Source organism: Lepisma saccharinum, chromosome 19 (assembly GCF_977018435.1).
Source record: "Lepisma saccharinum chromosome 19, izLepSacc3.1, whole genome shotgun sequence".
Lineage (NCBI taxonomy): Eukaryota > Metazoa > Arthropoda > Insecta > Zygentoma > Lepismatidae > Lepisma > Lepisma saccharinum.
The window spans coordinates 57,346,717-57,371,797 of NC_139247.1; the positions used below are offsets into that span (position 1 = coordinate 57,346,717).

General features: G+C 38.8%; 1 protein-coding gene across 1 annotated transcript in view; it reads left to right on the top strand.

The window, feature by feature from the left end:
* The window catches only part of LOC146003030 (uncharacterized), an 86,187-nt gene that overhangs the window by 38,496 nt on the left and 22,610 nt on the right, over positions 1–25,081 (top strand). Inside the window, exon 5 of the mRNA XM_083141193.1 lies at positions 16,534–19,215. Coding sequence (XP_082997319.1) covers positions 16,534–19,215 — 2,682 coding nt within the window. The remainder of the gene's footprint in view (positions 1–16,533; positions 19,216–25,081) is intronic.

Below are 25,081 nucleotides of genomic sequence, written 5' to 3' on the forward strand. Positions count from 1 at the left end.
AGTTCTCTAACCCTGGATTAAAAACACAACTCTGTTATTCCACATCAAATAATAAATAAGTTGGATACACTTTCTCTTTTTACAGAGGGTGTGCTGGTTATTTTTGGACAGGTCCAGTTTAACAAAGCCCCAAAGTGTTCCTCTCGAAAATCTCTAAAATGAAAATTTATGCAGGCCTAATGTCAACACATTTGTTATCTCGCACAGACTACCATGTTTTATATGGGCTATTGTTTTCGTTAACAATAGCGCAGCACGGAAGGTAAGCAAATTGACACATGCACGTGGGGCACGCAAGGGAATGACATTGTAGGTTTACCGGGTAAGTTCGACGGTTCTACCCTAATGTTGTCCACTGCTACAACAATATTGCGTACAAAGCGCTGTCCTGCTTATGGCACGTCATCAATCAAATAATTAGATACCTATCGCCGGCAAGTTTTGATTTTTCATTGACTCGGCTGGATTAGACTATACAGTAATACCCGTGTATTCCGTTCCTAGAGTTTACTTATACCCACTGCTCTCACTGCCTTAATCGACTCTGCCTTTTCATAGAGTTGTGAAAATAACCGTAATTGTTTCTAAATAAAGGTAACCTTTATTGTAGGTTGTAAAAACTTAGGTTGCTAAAACATCCTGATAGCACGAAACTTAAACCTCATAACTAGAGGTTGTATATAGGTAATTACATATTCTATTCCTTTCTAGATACATACCTTGAACAAAAACATGTCAACGAATTATACGAGGACCGTTCCGAAAGTACGTTTCGTCATTTTTTTTCACAGGGAAGCTTTATTACAAACAGAAGAATACAAGGTCATAACAAAATAAAATCTTTTAGCAATTTTTCACATAGTCGCCACCGACATTCATACATTTGTCGTACCGTGAAATCAATTTGAAGAAACCCTCCTGGTAAAAATCGGTGCCTAGCGATTTAAGGAAGTTCTTCACAGACTGTTGCACCTCTTCCTTGCTTGCGAAGTGACGTCCCGATAGTGCTGACGACAACGCAGAAAAAAGGTGGGGGCAAGATCGGGACTGTAGGCCGGGTGATTCAATCTCTGCTGTGTGGGGTCTTGCATTGTCGTCCAAGAACAAAACCACTCAACGTAATCAACATAGACACTCTGTAGGCATCGATGAATATCTTAAACACTAGTCCCATGTCATAGTACACTACAGCACACACTTCCATTTGTAACCACGTTTCCAGCACACGTCTGGTTTGCACTCGAATGAGCTCGGGCACGTCGGTCTGCTGCTTATCTCGATTCTTCGGCACTCTGCGCATGCGCCATCGCCCATCTGCTCTCGCTCGTCTCATCGTCAATTCAGGAAAGATTGTCTTTTGTTATGGCAATGTGTTTTCTCACTTTGTAATACAACTTCCCTGTGAAAAGAATGATGAAACTTATAATACTTTCGGAATGACCTAATATATATATTTGCTAATTTACTCAACATAAAGCAACATATTTCGGTAATTTCTTCCTATTTTGATTCTTTTCCTATGTTTTCGATCTCTGAAACATGATGTAGAAAATTTGTAGTTCATGTGATGTCATATTTTCTAATCAATGAAATGCATAGCGCTTACGGTTACCTAAAATGGACTGCCCAGACAACCTGGAAAAAAAATAAAGGTTCTGTTATTTATCAAAAGATGTTGCAGTTTCTCCCCCCTCCCTTTTCTGATTACATATTTTCCTTTCGCATTTATGTTTAGGCAAAGCACCTATAAAGTTGGCATCAGTTGACTTTCCTGTACGTAGCGAGTTACACAATATGTTCGCTTGTACAAATAGCATAAAAGTATGTATTTTAATTCGATTGTTATTTCTGTAGACGCTGTTTTTCACAATTTCTTTCGAAAGTTGCAAATGCAGTGGGAAATTTCTTAAATATCTTACACGTTACTGCGTTCTTGGAGTTTATAAATTTAATACAACTTTTAATTTGAACAACTCATGTCCTTAAAATTATGTTGAATATGTTCGAATAAAATAAATATCTAGCAGAATTCTTGAAATTGCTTGTATACTCTATTATTATTATTATTATTATTAATATTACATATTTTTTGATACCACATATTAGCTACATATCATTTTGATAATACATATTTAGGTACATATTTTATAAATTAATGTTACCATTTATATACATATTTTGTACTTTGATGTTACATAAAAATCCAGACCTCAGATTTTATTTTTTTAACCTATTTCTTATTACAGGTATGTTAAGAAATAATAAGTTTTATAGTGGCTAAAAAACTATTTTTCTTGTTAGAACCTATTTTAGGTTTATACGTCGAAACGAAGCCTTTTTTTAGGTTTTCATATATTTTTGAAGGTTTTACAGGATTATTATGCCACACAGAGGCATTTGCCTTTTCCTTTGGTCATGAAAAGTCCTCTGCAGACTTCCCTTCCTCCAAATCCATGGTGATTTTTCAAGGCTCTACACAAAGCAAAATGTATGGCCACTGTTACCTGTACAATCCAATGTGGCCTGATCTGTGTGGTGTTGCTTACTTTCGCCTCGTTTCGGTGCTTTGTGGCATTCACGCCTTCCAAACTAACATTTCGGCATTGAGGTTTGCTCCACTGACAATGTTTTTGTTGAAAGATAATTTTCAGCATATCTACAAGATGATCATCAGACAAAATTGCGGAGTATGACTGTGGATAACATGAAAAAATAATACCTAACTATACGGTGAAGAGTGGATTTTATTTGCAAATTTCTGCTCGACCCTGTGGCCGAGTGGAAAGAGAAATTACATAAATTAAAACTGTTACAAGACCCACTATGTGGTAGGTGTAAAAAAAAATGGTTCGATTTCACACTGGCTAAGTGAATGCATACGGACACGTGAAACATGGAAATATCTATGTGTGTTATTAGGAAAAATTTGTCGCACCCATCCCAATGCGTTTACTGTGCATAACATAATGTTACCTACGTTTTCGTATTTTCCATGTACTAAATTGCGTAGTGTACAATGGTTGGTTGGACATTATACATTGTTTGTCTGCATATATAAAGGTATAGATTTTCATGATCAATTTTAATATATGTTAAACAGAAATATCATAAAGTGTCTCAAGATAAAAGAAAAATATTATTCGCACATTTTTTAAAGGTGCTGATGGAATGTTAAAAGAACTATTGTTATCCAAAATCTGTAAAATTACTGTATGAAAGAAAAATGGTAAATAAATAAATAAATAAAAAAACGTGGTTAGCACATCGCGCTGCGACGCCAAGGCTCCCGGGTTCGAATCCTGGTCGGGCTTGGTTGTTTGTGAATGTTCATTCATCAATTTCATCATTTCATCACTCATCCCCATCTTCGCAAATTAGCCAAGAGGCACAAAACGCGAAGTAAAATAAACTAAATCAATCAATCAATCAATGTATTTGCAAATTTCCAATGGTAGGTTCTGCCATCGCTGTAAAGTTTGGCAACACACATAACGTTATTATGCAAGATAGTGCGTATTTCAGGATATAGGTGTCCCATTGTCATTGCCGGTGACTACACCTAATCAGCATTTTTAAGGAATTTTGAAATATTTTAAGTTTTTTTTAACCTACTTCAAGATTTTTCGAGCATAACTTAAGATTTTTACAACCTATTTTAGGAACCTAAAAGAACAGTTTTTACAACGTAAAAATAGGAACTACACAAAACAGACTAACATGCATATGTTCACAATCAAAGTGTCTTAATATTATGAAGAAAAAAATTACTAAGATCACCTGTGCTAGCTGTTACTGAAGGATACTAATGTAGTCTACAAGAAAAGCAGATAAAATGTTTTTAAATTTATAAACTAATAATTGTAATTAAAGAATAATAAAACGCAAGACTACTTAAATTCTGTTGAAGATATATTAATATGCATATCGTATCTCCAGACAGATATGTCGAGCGCCATCTTTGATATCTTTCAATATTATATGCAGTAATTTGGTTTGTTCATTTCACATAAATGTAAAGGGGTGTTGACCATGTAGATAATGGTTTCATTCTACTTTTTTACTGGGAAACGTTCGATTGTTGTTTCACCCAAATCATAGGAAGGGGGGGGATCCCTCGAAGTGACGACATCGTCACCCCAAAAAGGTCTAACATTCATTCTAGAGCAAAGTTATTTACGCAGATTATTTAGGGCAGACAGACGTTCATACAAATATCATTAAAACAAATTTACATGATACTAGCTTATGATGGAGGCAGATATTTGTTCGGATCTCACTGTAAATTACAGTCCTGATAAGCCTATTTGTGCATAAAGTCAACTCAACTACTTTCCATGAAATGTGACCTTGGTCAGATTGCAAAAATTATTGTAGGAGTTATAATAGAACTTCATGTAATCTTGTAGAATGGACAATTTAGGATTTATTGTAATGTACTTGTTTACAGCACCATGTGTTGCAAATGTGAATTTTCAATGGATATTGGTTTATGTCATAAAATGGTAACAGTAGTATAAGCCGGAGACGGATTTCTTAAAATTTACAGGAGAAAAGACGAGAAAGTACTTACGGAATTGCGTTCTTGGGGACTTTCTGAAGCCGGGGAAACTGTTTTTTAGAATCGTGCAACGTATTTTGCCTGTAAATAAGGTATTTTTCGTCAATCATACATCTCCGTTGTGCGATAGCTCGTGCCGCCATTACCGTTGACTACGTGAATCAAATGTTCCGTGCGTTCGGTTATGTAACCCCCTCACAGTGTAGCAACCACGCGGAAGTTTGACAAGATGACGTGTGAGCGGTTTTTTTCCCAATGTAAGGTAAGACTCTAGTTTACGTCCTTTTCCTAAGGAATACGTGTCATATATCGTTGGAAAGCTTATTTTATAAGGAATTCAACAACGTAAATCCAAAAGCGAGCAAAAATTTCCTGAAGGAGTAAATCGAGAAAAACCGATGTTGTCCGGATATGCGCAATTGAACGTACTGAGGAATTTTTTAGATGATGAAGCACATATTTAGGGGTGAAATGAGTGCTAATGGAACCTAACCTAACAGGCCTAACCTAACCTCGTAGGCATACCTCGACCCCGTGAATGGATAGTGGGGCTATCGTGAACAGAAAGTGTAAAAAGAAGAAGGTACTTACCCGAAGAGATGCGCAATTGAACGTACTGCGGATTTTTTTAGATGATGAAGCACATATTTAGGGGTGAAATGAGTGCTAATGGAACCTAACCTAACAGGCCTAACCTAACCTCGTAGGCATACCTCGACCCCGTGAATGGATAGTGGGGCTATCGTGAACAGAAAGTGTAAAAAGAAAAAGGTACTTACCCGAAGAGATGCCAGGTGCCGCACCACGATCGCGCACCGCGAACGCAAATAAGCAATCACCATGCAGATAAGGGCGTAAAGTAGAGTCTAGCCTCAATTTTCGCTTCAAAACCTTTCGTGAATAGTTTGTGCGGCATTTATCGGTTCGTAAGTTTGGAAACACTGCACATCAGCTGACGATACTGCATATCAGCTGACGATAGACAACGTGAGTCAAAATTTGCGCGCCGAATTAGCAACGACCAATAAATGATTATAATGTTAAAAATAACGCTTTTTTTATGGAAAAAAAGTGATCCCCAGCTTGAAAAATCTTCCGCTATGCATATGAGGTAAGTAGCAATGATTTTTATTTGAAAACAAACGAGTTTAATGTGTCTCCGGCTTATACTACTGTTACCCATAAAATCACATTTTACTGTAGTTTTATTTTGAGTCAGTGCTTTGGCTCGCACTTCGTATTGATATTTTTCTCATGTGGAGACATCTACATTAAGTTTAATGAAACTAAACATAGATTGTTTTTAAGCTTTGGTATTATACACATATTATTCATACTATACATGTAACACAGACATACACACACATGTATGTAATCAGTTCTTTCTATAGGGATTATTGCAGTCTTTTCTCTGCAACCAGTGGCGACGATTAAGGGGGGCCCGAGGTGGCAGTTGCCCACCCACTTTTTACAACTTTTGCTCCCTTATCTACCAAGGGGAAGTAAACTATCCTTGCCCCCACCCCCAGCTTGGCACCTTGCCCCACTTCTTTTGGAACCCAATCGCCGCCACTGTCTGCAACCATGGATATTATATAGAATATAGGGCTGTGGCAAGACCAGGAATTAATCATTTCAGCAGCTTGTCGTATATTTGCAATACTTTCCTACATTCTTTAACAAAGGAAATTATCATATACAATTTAACATGTTCTCTTCGTCACGTCGCCGACCTGCGTGGCGGGGTGGTTAACACAGGTCACGGGATCGAATACCAGCTGGGCATGAGTGTTGCCTCGGAAATTTCATCATATCATCACTAGACCTCGGATTTATAGATTCTAAAAAGTGTGTTTTTAGAATCCTAAAATAGGCTCTAAAAATCTTAAAATAGGTTCTAAAGACCATAAAATAGGTTCTAAAAATCCTAAAATAGGTTCGAAAACGCTAAAATAGGTTCTAAAAATCCTAAAATAGGTTCTAAAAACGCTAAAATAGGCTCTAAAATAATAAAATAGGTTCCAAAGACCCTAAAATAGGTTCTAAAAATCCTAAAATAGGTTGGAAAGACCCTAAAATAGGCTCTAAAAATCCTAAAATAGGTTCGAGAGACCCTAAAATAGGTTCTAAAATAGGTTGGAAAGACCCTAAAATAGGTTCTAAAAATCCTAAAATAGGTTCGAAAAATCCTAAAATAGGCTCTAAAAATCCTAAAATAGGTTCGAAAAACGGTAAAATAGGTTCGAAAAACCCTAAAATAGGTTCTAAAAATCCTAAAATAGGTTCGAAAAACGCTAAAATAGGTTCTAAAAATCCTAAAATAGGTTCTAAAAATCCTAAAATAGGTTCGAAAAACCTAAAACAGGTTCGAAAAACGCTAAAATAGGTTCTAAAAATCCTAAAATAGGTTCGAAAAACCCTAAAATAGGTTCTAAAAATCCTAAAATAGGTTCGAAAAATCCTAAAATAGGTTCGAAAAACGCTAAAATAGGTTCGAAAAATCCTAAAATAGGTTCGAAAAACGCTAAAATAGGTTCTAAAAACCCTAAAATAGGTTCTAAAAACCCTAAAATAGGTTCTAAAAATCCTAAAATAGGTTCGAAAAACGCTAAAATAGGTTCTAAAAATCCTAAAATAGGTTCTAAAAATCCTAAAATAGGTTCGAAAAACCAAAAACAGGTTCGAAAAACGCTAAAATAGGTTCTAAAAATCCTAAAATAGGTTCGAAAAACCCTAAAATAGGTTCTAAAAATCCTAAAATAGGTTCTAAAAATCCTAAAATAGGTTCGAAAAATCCTAAAATAGGCTCTAAAAATCCTAAAATAGGTTCGAAAAACGCTAAAATGGGTTCGAAAAACCCTAAAAAAATCCTAAAAAAGGTCGTAAAAATCTTAAGTTAGGCTTGCAAAATCTTTAAGTAGGTTCAAAGAAACTAAAAATTGTTCAAAATTCCTGAAAAATGCTGATTAGGTACAGTCACCGGCAATGAAAATGGGACACCTATATCTTGCATAACGTTATGTGTGTTGCCTAATCCGTCGGCGATGGCAGAACTTACCATTGGATTCTATTAAAATCCACTCTTCGTATAGTTAGGCAAAAAAATGTTATCCAAAGTCAAACTCCGCAATTTTGTCTGTGAGGATCATCTTATATTTCAACGGAAACATAGTCAGTGCTGCAAACATCAATGGTGAAATGTTAGTTTGCAAGGCGTGAATGCCACAAAGCACCGAAGTGACACCAAAAGTGAGCAAGACCACACAGATCAGACCAATTTGGACTGTACAGGTAACAGTGGCACCAGACATTTGAGCTTTGAAAAATCACCATGGACTTGGAGGAAGGGAAATCGACAGAGAGTACGTTTCAAACACGTTCGTCATTGAATTGTTTCGTAACCAAACAAAGCGAATGCCTCTGCGTGACATACAAATCCTGTAAAACCTTTACAAATATAAAAACCTACAAAAATGGCTTGATTTAGTAGCATAAACCTAAAATAGGTTCTAAAAAGCAAAATAGGTTTTTTTAGGTCCTATTTCATCAGTCCTTGCATTTTTTATCGAAGCGCTGGCATAACTTATTATTTCTAACATACCTGTAAAGGGGAAAAAATAGGTTAAAAACTAAAATTCGAGGTCTAATCATGACTTAGCAGGGCCTCTCCGATGGCGCAATCGTAGCGTCTTCGCCTTGTAATCAAGGGATCTCGGGTTCGATACCCGTTGGGGGCACATAGTGGTTCGGATCCCACTTTAAACCGTAGGTCCAGTCCCGATTAGCCTTTTTGTGCATATAATGGACTTAAAACAAAAACTCAAACTCGTCATTTAACCTCTTCTTCACGATAGCCAAAGGTGGTAGAAAAGCTAAGTAAAATGAACCAACGCAACGACTGAAATCAACATTACAACAAGTAATGAAAAGGTCAGCTATAAAACGCAAAAAAACTTATCCGGTAAATTTCTCGTATCGGACAAACGGATTTCTTCAAATTTACAGGAGAAATTACTTACCGAATGCAGTTTCTTTATAGTTGTGGAACTTCGGGAAGTGTTTTCTCTCATCGTTCATTGTATTTTGCAAGTAAACCATCTATTTTTCGATATAAATGTGTGACCGATGCACAGAAGCTGTTGCATCCATTTCCTTCCAGCCGGATATTGCCTGCGTGTGATGACGTAATCACGGTCAATGCCGGTCAGTGTTTCCAAACACGTGTTTTTGTAAATGAAGAAGGTACGTTTCCGCAAATGGTATGTGGGGTATGTGTCAATGGTTCGTGGGGCTATGCGAGAATGGTGTGTGGGGCTACGTATTTTTTATTCTAAACCCATTTTTAACTATTGTAACCTAATCGTGACCCTACCTAACCTAACCTTACCGGAAATGGTTCGTGGGGCTATGTATGAATGGTTCGTGGGGCTATGCGTCAATGGTTTGAGGGGCTACGTAGGTATTTTTGGGTACAGTGGTGTGGAAACACTGCATGCCGAGTACGTTAGTGAAACTGTGACCGCCAGTTAGCGTGTTACCGAAGGGAAAACTAAACGAAAAAAACTTACTTCATACGTCGAAAATATAGATTATTTCCGTGAAAAAAGCGAAATGCCACCTTCATGAATATTTCTCAATGCAGAATACGTAAGTAGGAATATGGAAAGTGACATAAATAGCGAGTTTCAGGCTACGGGATGTTTGAATAGAACAGGTTATTTGTCACTTACGAGATATGTATGTAGGAGCTTTGATTAGCTTTGTGAAAGTTCAGCGACATCTGTTGGCACTAAACCAGCCATCTTCGCGATTAGCCAAAAATGGCAGAAAAGCTAAACCAAGTAAAGAAATCTTCGCTACATTCACAACCAAATCGCCTCACATTTTCGAAGATATTTTATTTTCCTTCATAACCCTTAAAAAAAATTCTAATTCCACCTTCGCCATAATTCTTCCGTACCTAGCGGGGAAGAATTTGTACTTAAGAACGTATGGTTCCCAAGGGGACCCAAGCAAAGATTGCTTTGTGTCTGGAGCTTTGGCCGGGGGGGAAGGCATAATGCGAGATTCCAGCGAATTAGATCGCCAATTTGTAGTCTTCAGCACGTGCTTGCGTCCCTTGCAAGGGCACAAATCAAAGGCCCTTGCCTTGCCATATCTACCCCGCAAATATATTGCCATTGGATTCGTCGCTTCCTATCGGTTATCTTTCCCTAGGAGATGTGCCTCGTTGCACACGTCACGTGACGTAATGGACTACCCACCGTACTGGATGATGAGCGACCAATCAGAGCGTTCACTGAGAAAAATGATGGTTGTGATGCTATAATGCAAGAGGAGGGGTAAGGTATAGAACATAAATGTCTTCTCTGTAGACAGTTCTTGATTAAATGTCTATGCTGTCTTAGACTGAAGCATTCGTCGCGTCTACATCTCTCAGATTTTCCCATTCGGAGGGGACATGATGCAAGTGGAGCTGTGTTAGCTACATGTATTTGCCATAAGGCGAACCATTAATTTAATATAACGTTATTTGGCCTGAGGTGAGCCATTTACTTAATGTAATGTTTATTATCCTAAGGCGAACCATTAATTTAACACAACGTTCATTGCCCTAAGGCAAGCCATAAACTTAATATAACGTTTCTGCACTAAGGTGAACCATTATTGGAATGTAGCTAATGTTTTGGCACTAAGATTAACCATAATTTGATGTAATGTTTATTGCCCTAAGGCAAGCCATTAATTTAATGTAATGTATCTGCATAGAAAGGTGAATCATTAATTTAATGTAATGTTTATTGCCATAATTTAATGTAGTGTTTACTAATATAAGGCGAGCCATTAATTTAATATAGTGTTTATTAATATAAGGCGAACTACGGGGTGAGCAAAAGGTAAGTGTGCACCTACACTACACTTCATTACGCAGAGAAAAACTTCCGTTTCTTGATGTTTGTTGGTACCTGAGGACATGGACAGTTGGTTAGTAAGACACTCATTGATGTCAGTCACTCATTGTTGTTTCTTCAGTTGTTTCTTCGGGGCGTGACCAGTGATGTGCCGTAGACTATAAGTTTACGTCTACATGCTTTGTCTACACGTAATCTACGCGTAGATTACATTGGGTTGTAGTTTACATAGACTACGTAGACAATCTAAAGTGCATTAAAATTAATTTTCAAGGCTTTCATGAAAGGAAAGTGACATTTTCAACTATATTGGCTTCTAACGAAATGAGAAGAATCCTATTTACAACAAAATTTCTCTTCTCTTCTATCATTATGATACGTTCTTGTAAATTCACGCGTTGTATTATTATACTATTAATATTAACTTAATAATACTCAGCGGTGAACGATGAGACTCGGTGAAGTACACAGACTCCTCTCAGGTACAGGGATAGTGTTAGGCAAAGACAATATTCACAGCACAGAGAAATAAAACCACATTACTGCAGTATGTATAAACTGAAATGTTTTATTCTTTATTTATTGCAATTATAATGCAAATATACTTGAGACGAAAGCGAGGATTTCGCTTTGTCGATGAATTGACTCAACTAAAACGCATAAACTCAATGCGTGGCTATCGGCAAGCCTATGATCACATAGGCCTAGCTTGCGCCCCGAACTACCATACCAAGATGTATGCACAACACCGAGGAGTTATTTTTAGGTTTAAAAGCTTCGTCGATCCGTGGCGAAAGTGTGATATTTCTTAGGCGATATCCTCGCTTTTATACTATTTCGAGTTGAGTTGAGTTGAGTTGGTGTTTTAAGTCCACTTTATGCACAGCAAGGCTAATCGGGACTGGACCTACAGTTTAAAGTGGGATCCGAACCACTTGTGCCTCCACCGGGTATCGAACCCGGGACCCCTTGATTACAAGGCGACGACGCTACCACTGCGCCATAGGGGAGGCCCTTATACTATTTCGAGAACACAGATTCAAGTACAGATGAATCACTCACTATTTACAAAAAGATTCTACCAACAAAACTGACATCTATGCATGTTTAGAAAGACAAGTTCGTATAGTGCACTCTCTCAAACAAAGATACATTAAATTCCCATAATGTAGCATAAAATACAATAAATAATAAACAAAAGATATACATTACAAACAAGGTGCATTATTACATATAATAACAAAGAAATTACGCTTTCCTTCACAAAAATAAATACATTAGTGACATATTTTCTACTGCTGACGTCACATAAAAATGTGGATCATATCAATGAACTATGGAAGAAGATAAATAGTATGCAAAAAACAACAAGACATGGCAGTCGCGAGGCAATAGTGTTATTTTCCCCATAAAGCACTAGAATATATCCTATATTAGGTTTCTTCCTAGGTGAGAAATTGTTCGAATTTGGAAGAAAGAGTATGAAAACTTCTCTTCACACATCAGCAGGTGATACGCAGTATAATTTTCTTTTAATTCCACGGCGCCCTTTGTTAAATTATCACTTTTCGCTATGTTGTTTACATAGATTACCTAATCTACGTGTATAAAATAGTCTACGTGTACAATGTAGACTATCGTTGTTTACGCGTAGACATACATCACTGATCGTGATCTTGCAAAGCGCGGAACTATATTAGCAATAGTTTTGTTACTCGAAGCTTGTGTGTTTTTGGTGGAACAACTCTTTCGACATGGAGGTGAATATGCGGAAGAAATGCGAAATAAGTTTATGGAAAGGTTTCCTGTTACAAATCCACCACATCGTAATGCAGTGCGGCGGTTGATCGATAAATTTCGCAGAACGGGATCAGTGAAGAATGTGCCGAAATCAGGTAGGTCACGGATTCTAACAGAGGACAAATTACAGGATATTTGGATTAGAATAGAGCAAAGCCCAAAGAAGTCAATTCGTAAATTGTCACAGCAAGTGAGTGTGTCGTACAGCAGCGCAAGAACCTCACTGAAAAAGCACTTACATTTACACCCCTACAAAATAACAGAGGTGCAAAATCTGCTAGAAAGGGACCACGACAAGTGTGTTGGGTATTGCCAGTGGTTCAGGGACTAACCATTGCTAATGAAGTTCAGAGCTTTGCAAGATCACGCTCCGAAGAAACAACTGATGAAACAACAATGTGGGTGACTGACAACATTGAGTGCCTTACTAACCAAATGTCCATGTCCTTATATACTAACAACCATCAAGAAAGGGTAGTTTATTCTCTGCGTGATGAAGCATAGTGTAGGTGCACAGTTACCTTTGCTCACCCGGTATTGATTAAATATCTATTCCCCTAATGGAAACCATTAATTTAATGTTTATTTCCCTAAACGGCCGAAATTCGTGGAGCGGTTAGCATAGCCCGATAGAATACCAGTGGTCCGGTGTTCGAATCCTGGCCTGGGCGTTCTTTCCATCAATTTCATCATATAATCACTCATCCTCATCGTCGCGATTAGCTAATTCAGTCAATCAATCAATCAATGTTCCTAATACTAAATATTAATGTAATGTAACGTTTATTACACCAAGGCGAGCCATAAATGTAATGCAATGTTTCGTTTACGTAATGTAATGTTTATTGTCTTAAGACGACACATTAATTTAATATTATGTTCGTTGTCTTGAACTTTTTCCTTGTAAATACAATCAAGTAGAGAAATTCTTCTGTGGTCACTTATGTGGCAGAGTGTACTGGGTGGTTGATTTCAGAGGCGCCCAAGGCCAATGGCGCATCCTCCCCAAAATCAGGTCATGCGTCCCCCCCAAATCAGATCATCTGCGCCCTTAAACCATATCGTAATCCCTACAAGGTATTTAAGTACTACAGAGTGTCTACCGAAAGTAACTTTTTCTTAGCTTTTTGTTACAAACGACGCACCTGCTTTAAATTTAAAAGTAGTTTACCAACACTAAGCACTATATTTTAAGAAGTGATGTTATTAATGAATATCGAGAATGTCGCTTGTGTCTTGTAATGCAGCAAAGTATAAAACTTCACATTCACCTCAGTATATCGCCAAGCAGGCATTCCAATAGCACATTAATGCGACCGAAGCGAGCAAGAAAATCTTTACATCCATTTCTTTTCAGGGTTTCAAGAATATTAATTTAATGGGGTGTCAATACTTTCTTAAGGTCCAAAGATATTAAGTCTTTTCCACCTTCTCTTTTGGCACGTTCAGGGTCGAAAACGTGTGGATACCATATCGCTAAATAAAGTCTCCAAAATTTAATGTTCGAACTCTCTCTTCACTACAGAAATCCCTTGACAATCTAAGATTTAGGCCTAACACTTTATCAAGAGCTTCATATCTCCCCCTTTATATTTAGTACAATCCTACCACTGAACTTTCCATGCCAATTTTAGACTTACTGTTGATATTGAAGAGTGGATATTGCCTCCTTAAAAAAATAATTCTCAGTCTCCACACCAATTTTCGCAACAGTCTAAGACAATAATTGGATACCTCTCTCAATTTAATGCTCAATCCCCCTCTAAGTAAAATACCCGCCATAATCTAAGGCCTGAAGTTGGATACTGTCCCCCCAAAGTTTAATTCAGAATCCCCCTCAGAACCCACGTGTCAAATAAAGCCTTATATGTAAGAGGTGTATATTTCTCCCTCCCTCTCCTCTTTGAAAATGCCCTTAAACACTTCCTTTTCTTCATCTAATGGATAAAATATGGTGCATTTAAGGTGTAGAATTTTTACATATATTTTGGAAAAATATATAAATGTCGAATTTTATATTATTTGAAGGAAAAATCCCCCAAAATCTCGATGGCGCAGCCTGCGTCATAATCCCCTCTCCCCCTGTGGACAGCCCTGGTTACTCGCGATCTCGCTACCGGATGTTCCGAGTTCTAATTCCTGTACGAGCATCCGTCTCTGTGTGTCCCTTAATGAGTTTTTTCTAATCATTATTATCGTTGCGATTGTCTGTAAAAGACAGAGAAGAGACGTAAAATACGCATGCACCCACAAACAACTCTTCCTGCGTGTATCTCAGTGTTGAAAACGTGATGAACGCATTAACTTCTAATTATGTATGTAATCTCTTTAACCGCCAATAGGTGGCAGGATGTGCTGAACATCATGCTCTGTGGTTCGGATCTGGAGGAATTCACATAGGTTGCTGTTTTTTTAGTAAAAATTCGGGACATCGCTGACTACACGTCTGTTTTTGAGGCCTGGATCAGACAAAGTACTATGTACTTATGTACACCATTAATTATTATCAACGGTCTCACAAAAAAAAAAAAAACATTTACAGTTCTTGATAAATTGAAATTTACTTTCGAAGAGAGAGAATTGGGGCTTGTACAATGTCGTAACTTCCCTTGAAAACTTAAACAGATAAGCAACCGATTACTAACTGCTTACAGTAAGCAGCTTACTATACAGTGGAAGAGAATGTTAACTAAAATTCAGTACTGCTAATAGAAGGAAGTAAGAGTAGCATTATTATTAGTTCTCAGCAAGTACACTGAGCGGCGCCACTGAGAAGTCAAATATTTCTGCAGCACATTCTTCTAACTCGATAAATCTTGTATTGTTGAGAGGGGGCGGATCAACTTACAGTTAGATTGTTTTGTAAAAATGAGCATTTTTAAAAATTTAAATGCCCGCATTTAAATAAAAATAAGGTTTATGAAAGTATAATCTTTAATCATTTATGCTCTCCCACACGATCCCGGGACATTGGCGCGTCCCGAAAAAACTTCTCCGGACACCGGGACAAATGATACCATTCCGGGACTGGCCAGGAAAATCTGAGACTTATAGATTTAAATGAAACGTCATGTAAACACGAGAAAGAAATTCGCGTCCCTTTTCTTCAATTTTTAAATCAACGGACTCCTCTCACTCTTTCCATCTCTCTCTCTCTCTCTCTCTCTCTCTCCCTCCCTCTCTCTACACACACACACAAAACAGGTGCACACAATATGTTAAGAATCGCTGACCCGACAAATGCATCCTGAAGAATACACAGAAAACAAGCAACTGCACTTACAACGCCTACTGGCTACTGGAAGTAAAGTTACCGCTTGGCTGAATCTTTGATTAAAAAATAGCCAAGAACGGATTCAAATCTAAATGGCCGCGAGCAATCGAAATGAGCTGAATATTCATAAATGCAATTACAATTTTATATTTGCACAAGATAAAAAAACCTCGCGAAATGGTAACATTATTGTGGTTTTTTAATGATTGTGTACTCTAGATCGTGTTTCTCCAGAAGGCTTCATTAGGTATTCTTTTAATATATGGTTGCAAACATTTATGGCTTCCTAAGTATTATTTCAGGCTCGATTCTCCTGAGGGAAGCGTAACAGCTTTGGTGATATTTCGGCCTGTGAATGGGACCGATGGCAACCCGCCGTGCGTCGTGAGGAAAATGGGGAGCTAGAATTCGTAGCGTATCCCGGTCTTAAAGAACCTGCAAGAACGACTGGGGGTTCGTCGTGCTGGCCACACGTCACCCCGTAACTGGTTCGATGATCTCCCACCTGGTGGGGGTAATAGGTAGTAATTGGGGCTCACGGGCTGTTAAGTCACCGGCCATTTACATTGAATATTATTTCCTGCATAATTGACAACAGATGGCTCTGCATAACAAGAGTTGTTCAACCTGATTTCAGTCAAGAATCACTCTGAAGAGAACTAAACTACTATTGCTATGAAATAGGTACAACTTTATCTCGTTTACCAAGCTGGTATTTGACTCCAATCATCAATGGAAAAATATTGTCCTCATAACGGTCCAACCCTTGCTGATCAGGGCTATGGAATGCAAACCATCAAGAAACGAGACACAAATGACAGATGTGCTGCTCTGGAAGTGTGCTGTGAGAAGAAACATTTTCTTGCCAGCTTTTGTCTGCCACGCGAGTCGCCACGCGGCCTTCGCGAACAACAGTTCCCGGTGTTCCAGTCCCAGTGACGGGGGATGTGCGTCCTTTAGGCACATACTCTGTGTTATATTGCTATCAGGTGATGTGTCGCTTAACCCAGGTCCTCCAGGATCGGTAGTGAATGACAGTGCAGTGTTTAACATATATTACCATAACGCCAGAAGTATAAATAACAAATTCCTACAAGACTTTAACCTGGCTTTTGCTGGTGATTTTGGCTACGACGCAATTTGCATAACCGAATCGTGGCTTGATAGTTCTGTGCGCGACAGCGAGTTGCTTAGTGACCGTTACATGGTATTTAGGAGAGATAGGCAAGATGTGTACCCGGAATGTGCGGATCATTGTGGTGGCGTCCTGACTGCTGTTACGACGGACATAGGAGCGAGAAGACTGACCTCTGCCGAGACCGACATGGAAATAGTTTGGGTGGAAATCCCCTTGAACGTAAGTAGGAAACTTTATCTAGGAAATGTCTACATTCCCCCTCCCCCCTCTCCCAACGATCTGGATAAGCTTCAACATTCTCTTCTCCTCATACAATCGCAGATGAGTGAAAATGACATATTAGTGCTGGTCGGTGATTTCAACTTCACAACAATAATGTGGCAAAGAAGTAATGAAAACAAGTTACATCCAGAGTGTATTAAAGACTCAGGAATAAATCGGGACTTTCTAAATTTAGTATCCGAAGCAGGCTTATCTCAAGTCAACCCCTTCCCCACCCGCAACGACCGGTTTCTAGACCTTATCTTTGTGAATTCAATGGAAACCCACCCGAACGTATCGCTGGAGGAATCCGCAGTTCCTTCTGACCACGTAGCGGTACAATGCAGTGTTGCCATATCTCGTGTCACCAAGGCGGCTAACATTAAAAGTGGTCACTCGTATGCTTGGCATAAAGCGAGTATTTCTGAGATCAAGAGCCTACTTGAACGTGTGCCGTGGGACATTATGCAGCTGACAGACGACGTTGACGAAATGTGCGAAACCTTCTATGAACTGTTATTCTCATCATTTGATGACACTGTCCCATTAGCTGGTAATAAGCGAAGGAAATATCCGGCCTGGTTTGATGGGCAATTAATATGTCTCTTAAAAGCAAAAGAACGTGCGCATAGAAGATGGAAGCAATCACGACTACAGAGTGACTATGTTGAATTTTCCGCACACAGATCAAACTTTAAAAAGATGCAAAAATCAAAATATACGGAATATTTAACCAGCATGGATGAACAAATTGACAGTAACCCGAAAATGATGTGGAACTTCCTTAAAAGCAAATCCCGCACGAGTAGAATACCATTCCATCTTTACTACGAGGAAAAATCATCAACACATCCAGAATCCTCATGTGAACTCTTCTCTGAATATTTTTCTAGCTTCTATTCTGCCGAGCAACGCCAGCTGCTAGATAACTCACTGGAAACTAACAACCTGCTCGCGATACCGCAGCTCACACTGACAAGTGGGGAAATTACATCAAAGCTTAAGGGCGTACAAAAAGGCAAATCCACAGGTTCAGATCTTCTTCCCTCACACTTCATCTCTGCTTGTGCAAATGAACTCACTCCTCCGTTAGTAATCCTCTACAATAAAATCCTGGAAACAGGTTTCTTCCCCCGCCAATGGAAAAAAGCTCTCGTGACCCCAGTTTTTAAATCAGGAGACAAACATAATATTAGCAATTACCGTCCAATCTCCCTTCTGCCAATATTCTCCAAAGTATTCGAATCACTCATTTTCGATCACCTCAGATGGAATCTAAGAACCGTCATAGCCCCTCAGCAGCATGGTTTCGTGCAGGGCAGATCCACAACCACGAACTTAGCAGTGATAACACAAAGCATAGCGGACTGTATAAACAACAAAGGACAGTTGGATGTAATCTACACAGACCTCAGCAAAGCATTCGACAGAATAAACCATTCCATCCTTCTCCGGAAACTACTTAGTGTTGGAATCTCTGGTAACTTGCACAAATTACTAGCAAGCTATCTTTGTGATCGCACGCAAGCAGTTGTACTAAACGGGTTCGCCTCGGCCGAGAGAAGAGTTTCGTCGGGAGTCCCCCAGGGATCCAATTTAGGTCCGTACCTTTTCCTTCTGTTCGTCAACGATATTTTGAGCCACCTGCAAAAAGTCAATATTCTAACGTACGCAGACGATATGAAATTGTACTATCCAATCAGCTCATTGAATGACTGTCATACGCTGCAGGAAGGCCTAAACTCCTTCGCAAACTGGTGTAAGCAGACGGGAATGATCATAAATGTGAATAAGTGCAACGTAATGTCATTCACCAACAAGAAAACAACCATTACACGCGAGTATAAAATTGGCAGCTCGACGGTGAGGCGTACGACAGTTGTCGTTGACCTCGGTGTCCACTTCACATCTGACCTGTCGTTCAACACCCATTATCAAGCCTTAGTGAAAAGGTGCATAAAGCTAGTTGGTTTCATTAGAAGAAATTTTCTGTTTAATTTCTCTGTGCCTACGGTTGTAAAAATATACGTCGCACCCGTTCGTCCAGTACTGGAATACTGCAGTCCCATATGGAATCCACGGTACAAAACATGGCAAGAGGAAGTGGAGAGCGTCCAAAGGCAGTTTGTGAAATGGCCGTGCTTCAAGGTGAACATTGAATATCACAAAAAGAACTACACATCTCCATGCAAGCATTTCGGTCCGGAAACTTTGTTCAACAGAAGAGTCGTCAGTGATGTCATTTTTTTACAGAAACTGATTAATCACGGCTGTGAGTGTTCTGCACTGTTAGAAAGTATAAACTTTAACGTAGGCCGACACAGTGCAAGAAACCGAAAATTATTCTACACGGAGAGGTCAAGGGAGAACACGCATAGGTTTTCATCTGCAGTGCGCATGCAGGACACGGTGAATGAACTATTAAAAACTGTAGACTTTGATATGTTCACAGACTCACGTAGTGTGCTGAAGAAAAACATAATGACAACAATAAGTTCATAAATTGATGTAAATATTGTGTACATAGACGTTCATACTTTCATGTATTCTTTTCTTTTTCTCTTCTATCTTGTTATTTATTCACAGTGTATTATGTTCGACATAATTGGGAAATGTATCCTGTGCTGAACAAATAAATAATAATAATAATAATAATAATATGAGGAAATCATTCAATGACCAAGACTCAAAGCAAAACAAGAACGTAATTTCAATTTGAACAGAGTCCCCACGCCCCTTTAAGGACCATAATTTCAGTCGGCCCTTTTAAGGACCACAAACTTCAGTTCATAACCGAACTGCCAACATAGACCGAACCTCGAGCGACAGTTGCAGGGGTAACAGAAGACCAATCATCGCATCAGGCCAATACCACAACCCCTAAAGCAGTTGGAAGTCAAGGAAACGGCACTTCACCAAGAAAACTCAAGAAACATTCATTCATTCATTCATAATCGGTATGTGAACAATTCTCCTTGACAGGATTGTCACAGCAAGAGAACCTCATTCTATTCATCAAAGCAGACTGATAATTAATTACTCGAGAATGTGATTTTAACCATCAGGGGAAAGCTTTTAATCAAAATGTGCTTACATGGAATTACTCGAGGTAAAAGCTTGCAGCATCAGAACAGGAATCACTTTAAAGTTGCCATTCTTCTCAGCGACGCCATGCGGTGGTGAACATTTAAGAGAAGGAGTTATGTTCACTTATGAAATGACTTTTCATAAATAATGCAGCCGATCACCGCGGCAGATTTGTTAGCATACCGCAATATGACTCCAAGTTTTCCGGATTCGAATCCTAGCCTGGGTGTTATATGTGTGTCCTTTCATCAATTTCATCGTATCACCACTCATCCTCATCCTCGCAATTAGCCAAAAGTGGCAGAAAAGCAAAGTGAAATAATTCAAATCATTATAAATAATATGAATGTAATTTTTATAAAAATAATAAAAATTGTTATTACATTTCTTCCGACTCCTTTAGAGCGACGAAATTTGGAAAACCTTTTTATGGATTTGTCCAATTTAGTATTTATAAAGTATCCAATCGATAGGCCTAATAGTCTGAATTTGTGTACATGTACAGTCATCGGCAATAGAAATGGGACACGTAGATCCTAAAATACTCATTTCTCTGTTATGCAATATGTGTTGCCTAACCCTACGGCGATAAGCCGACTTCTATAGAAACTTACGAATTACTGTATCGCTCGAGAGTTAGGTAACACACATAATGCATACCAGAGAAGCAACTATTTCAGGATGAAATATCCCATTTTTATTGCAGGTGACTGTACAAATTTTTAAAGTTATTAACATATCTTCCCATCGTTCAAATGAACATTGGTATATTTATAGGTACTTTATGTCGTTTCACAGTAGTAGTATGAAGGAACATTTGGTATTTCAGTTATGCGGTGTATTGTACAGCTCTTATGCTTAGTTGTTTACGCCGGATGTCTCGTTTTGGAGCGTGGTTTCGCCAATTTCATCTAATTATATCTATCACTCTCATCGTCACAGCTAGTCTGAGCCGAAAAGAAACGTCGAATAAGATATAGCCTACGCAAGAAATATGCTACTTACGCGGATATAAAGGGTGGTGCGTGTTGTACCTAGCAGTATGAGTCAGTAATCCTGTCCGAACGCAGGTGCGCATGCGCAGGAGGCTGCACGGCTTAAAATCAGTCTGCCATGGAACCTTGACCGGCTCAGACAGGAATCGCAGCAGTGGAGGCGTTCATCTGAACATGTTCAATTCAGGACATGCAGGTGACACAGTGACTATCAAATGAAGGTACTACTTTCGTATAGTTGAGACACCTATAAATAATTTATTTAGCACTTTTTTACATTGCTAACGTATTATTCTGCATTGCGGAACATTTCTTTCGGTGCAATAATGAATTTCTAACGAAAATAATATCTATTTCTTACATTAACGAGTACTTACTGTCCTTATTTCCACACACAATATGGCGATAGCGCACCCGTTTATCGCGCGTTGTGCCAGTGTTTTGTTGATTTGGAGTGTGCATGCAGTGCTGCAACCTTATTCACCGAAAAATACCTACTTTCGTGCCCGGATGAAATTATGCTAATACCTAGCAAACCATTGACGTTAGCCCCACAAACCATTGACGTTAGCCCCAAAAACCATCCACGGGTAGCCCCAAAAACCATTGACGTTAGCCCCAAAAATTCACGATAGCCCCACGAACCATCACGGACACGAGGTATGCCTACGAGGTTAGGTTAGGCCTGTTAGGTTAGGTTCCATTAGCACTCATTTCGTTCAATTTAGAATATACGGACAACATCGGTTTTTCTCAGTGAAAGAAAATACACAGAATTCTTTTGAATTTTAACTTTCCGCGTTCTGCATTCCACTTCTTTCTTCAAGATTCAATGTTGAATTGCAAATTCCACGGCATCTTCCACACCCGGCAACAACTTCACGACGCATCCTCGACACGTCATCTTATAGCGAAAACAAGGCGTGGTTTGAAGCACTGACTATGACGTCATCTAACACATGAAACATTGTGCTGTCGTGCAGAAAGCAAAGAGTGACAGCAGCAATAGCGTGTCGGAGAGCGATTTTCGCAGAAAAGTACATGAATTCGCATTAAAATAGATCAAAAGTACATTCCCGAACTTCAACAACGCTAAACAAAATGATTTGCGTAAGTACTTTGTGCTGTAAAAAATAAGAAATCCGTCTCACCTATATGAAAGTGTTACCCAAATGAGGATTGGTCTACTCGTGCCAGAGTTGGAAAGTAGTATAATAAGGTGAATCAGACAAGGAAGAAACCATTGCAGCAGAAACAGAAGGCTCCAGGTGAGAGAAGGTTCATCACCTGGCTTACTGATCATTCTCAGTGCAGCACTCGCTTCATGTCCTGAATTGAACCTGTCCGGATGAACTCCCCCACTGCCGCGATTCTTGTGTGAACCAGCCAGCGTTCCATGGCGGACTCATTGCGAACCGTGCAGCTGTCTAAGCAGCTGGAGTTTCCTGAGCATGCGTGCCTGTATTTGGACAGTGTTGCCAACTGATATTGGCAGATAAAATATGCATCATCCTGTATATCTTCCAGAAAGTCAGGACGAAATTTTCCCACAAGACCATTTACAATTGGAGAGGTTGTGAAATCTGACACTTCTCACACGTTTTCACGTTGACCGTGTCTTTTCTAATCTCATGTTCTGCAGCAACTCCGTACACTTTTCTTGTTAGAAATAAAGACATTTGCACTCATCGAGCATGTATTGATTTCAGTGTCCTCAACAAAATGATGTTTTCCAACTGATCGGAAACTTTGAATGAGAGGCTGCTGACCAATGAGAGCGTATCTGCCACGCTTCCGGTGGGTTGACGAAACCACGGACGACGAAACAAGTGAGAATCGATTCGGAAGAACCGTTTTGGGTCGGCAAACCAACCACTTCATTAAAGCCAGGTCTGTATGGAAGCCAGCTTTGTGCGGTGGCATGGACATGACAATTCACACAACCCATTGAACAAGGCGAGACAAAACGTAAGCAAGGTACCAAACCCGAAACGCTAAACAGGTCCGCGTACCTGTTATGAAACCAACACAAATTTCCCATTTCCATAACCATTAGGAATCAGCATGCCGAATCAAATTGACTGAGGGGGGCAGGGGAGTGGGAGTGGGGGCTAATGCCTGGCAGATCTGTTGTTAGGAGACATTATTCCATATTGCAACGCTGCCGGAAGGAATGGGGCAAAACGCCAATTACGACCATGTTTTGTTACACAGGGCTACATTCGGTTAAAATCACAATGCTTGCAGAAATTTGTTTCAATCATAGCAATCTAAGGCCGGCTAATTTTCAATTAACCTTGCCAATAATTAGCACACAAATTGCATTTCCGTGAAAGAATTGGTGTTTGGATGGCTTTATTGGATTTGCGATTCACTTCTCGGTTGCCCGCCAGTTCTAGTGGTTGGACGGAATTACACGTCTACGGTATGATCCACCCTTTTTCCAGATGATCTCAAGTTCGATTGTTGAGTAGGAAACGGACGTGCGTCTCATAATATCAATTCTTTTCATTCATTCTCTTCATCCTGATAAACTAAGAGAGGCAGAATCGTGACCAAAATAACGAAAATTTAAAATGTTATACAGGGTGACCTAAAAAAATACTAGAAAAAGTTCAGTGCAAATATGATTCCTTCATTACTTATCTTCAGGTTCGTTGATTAATAAAAATCCATTTATTACAGGAGGGGCTTACATTAGGGGTGTTGATTCCGGATGGAGTGAGTTGATTGGTGGACAAGGGATATATAAATTTACAAGGAGTGGTTCCGTAAATATTCAATTGGCACATTCTAATTATTTTAATGCTTATTTCTAGAGCCCGGAAGTTCAGGCATTTATTTTCGTTAAAATAGGCACGCAAAAAGGCATTTATAATGTGGTAAATAGGCACTAAAATGAAAAAAAGGCAAAATAAACCGAAAAAAGGCACATTTAGAAGTCGCTTACTTTTATCTATAATTTCTGGCAAAATGTTAAAATCTAAATTGGGAAGAGCATTTCAATTTTCTCCGTCTTGATTGCACATAACTACAAGGTGCTTTTTAAGTTCTAAACATTCATTGATAGTCGTCTGTCAGAGAGAATGTTTTTCATAATAAAAAATTATCTTTCTACTTCGACAGAAGTTATTGGAGCATACAAATAACAAGCTAATGTAGCTGGACTCATTTTGGTAACAGCATTTTCACCTTTTAGAATATCACAAATTGTTTTCAATTGTTTCAAGTCCTCATTTGCATTCACTACCCGTTAGCACTTTTCCGCAACAGCTGACCCCTTTTCTCCTGGCACTTCCATCATCTGCTGCAAAGATTCCTCGAAGATTTTCATGGATGCTATAATTGTAATTGTTTCTGGCAATGCACCATAATGTGCAAAAGTAAACTTGAATAGCACAGGAGTTTTTTCACTTCACGAATTGAAGCCGCTTCATTTTCTGGAAGAGCATCGATCACCTCACTGATTTTTTGAAGGTTGTTAGCATAATATATAGCTGCTGATATCCAGGTTCCCTATCTCGTCAAGACTGGTTGCTGAGGTAAACTAAGCTCAATCGCAACTTCCTGAAATTTTCGGGTTCGAGAGGGAGATTTCAGAAATATTTTCTTTGTGTTCGAACTCAACCTGTCCACTTCAGCAGTCAATCATGCACAAGAAATGTTAACCGAAAGGCAATATCCTGACTCAGCATGAAATACTTTTTTCTCACACTTTTCTCCTTCAGCAATGTTGAAACATGCGTGAGTTCAATATTACTTAAATAAGGCGAAAATTATTCACATAATAAACGGAAGAAAAATAAATGCCAACAACGTTTTTTGTGAGAAAAATAATATATATATACACTTTTTTTTAAAAAAAATGTCAAATTTCATTGAAAAAGGCAAAAAAAGGCATTATAATTAAAAATAGGCAGTGGGGTCCCAAATAGGCAAAATAGGCAAAATGAAAAGGCTTCCAAAACATTCGAAACAACATAAGAAACGTATATCCGGAAAAATTTTATCACAAATATGCAGTAGATAAAAAGAGGCATTTTGCCAAACTTTCGG